This window comes from Neltuma alba, unplaced genomic scaffold (assembly GCF_004799145.2).
Source record: "Neltuma alba isolate B1F8T4 unplaced genomic scaffold, ASM479914v2 tig00003559_pilon, whole genome shotgun sequence".
In the NCBI taxonomy this organism is placed as follows: Eukaryota; Viridiplantae; Streptophyta; class Magnoliopsida; order Fabales; family Fabaceae; genus Neltuma; species Neltuma alba.
The window spans coordinates 113,738-118,224 of record NW_021633333.1 but is presented as its reverse complement, the minus strand read 5'-3'; the positions used below and the strand labels follow the sequence as shown (position 1 = coordinate 118,224).

At 35.2% G+C, this 4,487-nt stretch overlaps 1 protein-coding gene across 1 annotated transcript; it reads right to left on the bottom strand.

Moving 5' to 3' along the window:
* Positions 1–230: 230 nt before the first annotated feature.
* LOC114741893 (LEAF RUST 10 DISEASE-RESISTANCE LOCUS RECEPTOR-LIKE PROTEIN KINASE-like 1.1) lies at positions 231–2,250 on the bottom strand. Its single transcript, XM_028930145.1, has 5 exons — positions 2,010–2,250; positions 1,307–1,540; positions 896–1,213; positions 619–788; positions 231–494 (listed from the first exon to the last, which is right to left on the bottom strand). Exons 1-5 carry the CDS (start codon positions 2,248–2,250, stop codon positions 231–233), a joined length of 1,227 nt encoding a protein of 408 aa, XP_028785978.1.
* Between the last annotated feature and the right edge of the window lie 2,237 nt (positions 2,251–4,487).

Below are 4,487 nucleotides of genomic sequence, written 5' to 3'. Positions count from 1 at the left end.
CAAACACTGCGTAAATTTTGATGTGTAAAGCTGAAAGAAAGATAATTTAAAATGTTGAATAGTAGCATGAATACAAAAATTTTGTACTGTGTTCATGTTTAATATAAATATTCATGGTCAATCACTTAATTCTTGGCTTGAAAGGGTAAGGATGAGGAATAACATGCAACGATGCTTCCAATGCAGCAAAACATGGACCAGGGACCATGAATTATAGACAAGCTTAGAGATTAGATGCTAAACAACTTTGCCTGATCAACTTCTCCCTTTCCCCATCTCTCAATCGCATCGTTTTGTGAAGTTGCTGACTTGAGCAACTTTGCCTGATCAAAGCTTAGTGAAGTCACTGGTCTTGCATGTATATCTGCTTTATTTTTTGAACTTTCACCACCATCACCATTTCCCCCCGCATTCTTGTCTTCTTTGTTCCCATTCTCAATTTTCATTAAAATCTCTAAAACCTCATCAATGGAGGGCCTCGTCTCCTTATCTATCTGCAAACATTGAAATGTCAATTCTCCCATTGCAACCACCTTTTTCTTCACCTCATTATCCTTCTCAATCCCCAAAGATCCACCAGATCCTCAAATTCATTATATTCCTTTGAGTCTTCCGAACTGCAAGACTCCCCAGTGTAATCTCATCTCTGTTCCTTCCCATATCAACTGCTACCATTGAAGATACCAACTCTATAAGCACAACCCCAAAAATATACACATCACTTTTGTTTGTTAGCCTAAAGCAAAAGTGATACTGGGGATCAATATAGCCTGGTGTTCCTTGTGGTGCTGTTGAAACATATGACACATTATCTGGGAACAATCTAGATAGTCCAAAACTTGCAACCTTAACACAAAAATTCTTGTCAAGGAGAATGTTGTCGGTTTTGCATTACGGTGGATGATGCTGGAAGCATGAAGGTAAGCCAAAGCACTGGTAGTCTCTATAGCGATTTTGATTCGAATAGGCCATGTCAGCAATGCAGGATTTGTTGAGCTGCCACGTAGGTGACTGGCAAGGGTGCCATTTGGGATGTATTTATAGACAAGAAGGAGCTCATGGCTCTGACGTGAAGTGCAGCCATAGAGGCAGACAAGATTTCTATGAGGTAGGCGAGTGAGGATCTCAACTTCGGTCATGAACTGTTCCACTGGCTTGTAGTTGTGGTTGAATAAGTGTTTCACTGCAACTTCACGCCCATCTTGAAACTTCCCTATAAATAAAATGAAATAGCTTAAAGTTCAAAACTTTATGAAGCAAAATACAAGATTACACTAAAACAAATGAGAGTGATTCATAAGATGACCATAGTAAACAGAGCCGAATCCTCCATCTCCAAGTTTGTTGGAGGAGTCAAAGTTCTTGGTTGCCCCTTGAAGCTCCACGTAGGAGAAGATTGGGACTCCGAAGAAGACTCTGCCACTATCTGGATCTGCATCATTTGGGTATTGACTCGCTGATCGTAGCCTGACATGTTTCTGTTTTTGTTTGTGGTGCCAGAAAAGGAGCACCAACGCTAGTACAATGACCCCAAAACTACCTGTCCAAAATCAATTCTTAAATCTCTGCCTTTTGAAAACGGAATGTTGGCCTAGAATTTTCACCTGAAGATTCTGCTTATCGTTTCTTGGGAACCTCATAATGTGAATACATTTTACAACTTGATAACAACCTATAGTAATATATGTAGTAATACAGGCTTCTAAATAATTATCTTGGAAAGCAGATAGCTGAAAATGAAAACAGAAAATATGAAGTAAATTACCTATGATCAATCCCAGCATCAAAGGCCATCTTTTTCCTGATCATCTCGAGTAGTTATCAGGATTCAGCGGCAAAAATTAAATGGACTAATTAGTATTGGGGCTCATTAGATTAGAACAGAAAGAAAATGAAATAAGCAGAGTTACGTTTATAGTTAATATGCATATCTTTAAATTTGGAACAATAAAATCCTTCGGTGCTGTTGATATGGCATAGGCCTTTATTGTGATCAAAACATCGAAAACAGTCTTGAGAGAGTTGAATGCTAACAATGAATTCAGGGGCTATGAATGTAAAGGGATCGGCAGAGAAAGCCAGCTTATTCACTGGAAGCTGAACCCTTGAATATGTTGCTAAAGAAAGTGGAGGATCGTCTTGATCTTGCGTTTCGAAAAAGATGGTCTCATTATTACTCTTAACACATCCTGTATAGTTCAAGAACTGCTTTGAAAGCCCGTGATCGAGAAAACTATTACATTTGTACATGGTTATACTTGGGATGTCAAAGGAACCCAACGCTGAGCTGGGTGGAAGAGTAATATTGCAGCACAAGGCATGGCAGTCATCTTTTTCCAAATAATTTTGTAAAGCTGTGTCTCTGAGGATAACTCTAATTTTATGAAAGCGATCAACACTCCTCACTTGAAACTCCTTTCCACTGAACTGGACAGTTTTAATTTTGTTGGGATAAGGGTCTTCAAAACCTCGAATGGCCAATATTCCACACTTGTTGTGTTTTGGAGTGGTGAAAGGGAAACTGAGCTTGCCCAGATTTCCACAGTCAAAGGAATATGGACAATCTCCAGAAGCAGAAGAGAGAGGAAGCACATGGTCTGAAAGCAACAAGAAGAAGAAGAAGACCAACAAAAATAAACAGGCACAGCCAATTCTTCTGAAATCCTCACTCATTTACAGAACAAAAACTGAACTTGGCGTCTCATCAATTAATGAGAGCGTTTCAAGTAATGACTTAGTTCATGGTTTTATTCTGTAGGAAATGAAGCGTGTCGATTAGTCATTTACGGTACAAACATGGAGAACGTTGGGCATGGGATACGGCGGTTGACTTGGAGTTCCAAGTTAGAAGGACTGTTTGACCATAAGCCAATTGGCCTACATTATTATAAGAGTCAAACCATCTCTTTAAAAAATATTCAAATATATTTATGCACGTTAAAATCAGCCATGAAGAAAGTGAATGAGAACACATGTCTATTTCTTTAATTTCAACAAAATGTGCTTCATCACAGGCTCTTGAACTTGATTAATATATACATTAGGTCATGTCCATAGTTGTCCAAATATCGTCAAATAAATAAGATCAGTTTATGGAAAATAAATCAAAGAAATAACTGGAAATAACAATATATATTATATAAATTTAAGTCTAATAAGTATGAAAAATAGAAAAAGTATGACATAAAATTCGTAAGTTCGTTATGCTTGATGAAAGAATTTCTCGCATAATGGTAATTACCACGCTAATATGAGTATCAAGGTTTCAAAAGGATAATAAGAATGAATCGCCAAAAACAAAAAGCGAGTGTAAATGATGTCGAATGGTAAAGGAATTAATGAAGCACCAAAGAGGGAATCATATGCATTGCATGAAATGAAGCGCGAAAAATTATTCATACGATTCATAATTAATTATTCAAAAAATAACTACTATAATAAAATGTAACAAATTATTCTATATAAAAAATTAAATGATTTGAATAGATTATAATAAACAATATTCTTCTACTTATTTATGTATCTTATATAATTTATTTTCTTAAAATTCTTTGCATATATCTTTTTTTTGTTTGTATTGAAGACCAAAATCAATCTATATCATGGCTATTAATTATATCATGATTAAATTTTATTGTTTAATGATTGAATTTCAAAATTCACTTCAATATTAGTTTGTGTTCATATAAATTCATTTTTCGGCTTTGAATTTCCATCATATATTATATCTTTCAATATATTGTGTTGTAATATTTTTGTGGTTTGTCAAAGAAAGGATCCTACATTAATTGGGAATGTGGGAACATAAAAACAAATTGAGCATTAATGGTGGACAGGTTTTCTTATTATTATTAAGAATAGGAAAATCAAATGTTAAAGAGTTTTAATGTCATAAATGGATTTTCAATGCCTTAAAGATGGAATGTTTGAAAATTCTTAATAGGTATTTATCACTTAAATACGTTGAAGATTTTAAAAATGAAACGGTGGAAGATTTTAAACATCAAACGGTGATCTTTTATTATGCAATAACAACTATTAAAGTACTAAATGGTTTCTTCCTGCCATTTAAATGTGTTGAAGCAATTTTGAATGCGGTCCATTCAATGCATTAACCGACTAAACATTAAACAATGGTTTTGAAAGATTAAACGGATTTACCATTTACTTCAACGTTCATAATATTGCAATACTTGATTGCATGCATTCAATGTATAAAACCTGACAGTTTAATGTGATTAAGAGGCTGCCAACGTTCCAAAAATGAGGCCTATAAAAAGATATTTCAGTCTAAGGTTTTATACATAGCTCTAGAGTTTTCGAGTTCCTCTCTTCCTCCTCTTGTGTACTCTCTTACTTGTTGAGTTTACTACTATCTTCTGCTGTTCTGCTCACCCTGTTTTACAGGAAGGATCTATTTAATCTTAGGAAGTGCCGCATCCTTATCTATCAGTGGTTGCGGAATAGCTCTTAAGGACAATATCCTT

Excerpts from the sequence above, each read along its gene's own strand:
- LOC114741893 (XM_028930145.1), bottom strand. The coding sequence starts at position 2,250 with ATGTACAAATGTAATAGTTTTCTCGATCACGGGCTTTCAAAGCAGTTC. Across the intron at positions 1,541-2,009 it reads CATTCAACTCTCTCAAGACT|GTAGTTTTGGGGTCATTGTA; the intron begins GTTTTCGATGTT and ends GATTTTGGACAG. Across the intron at positions 1,214-1,306 it reads ATTCGGCTCTGTTTACTATG|GGAAGTTTCAAGATGGGCGT; the intron begins GTCATCTTATGA and ends TTTTATTTATAG.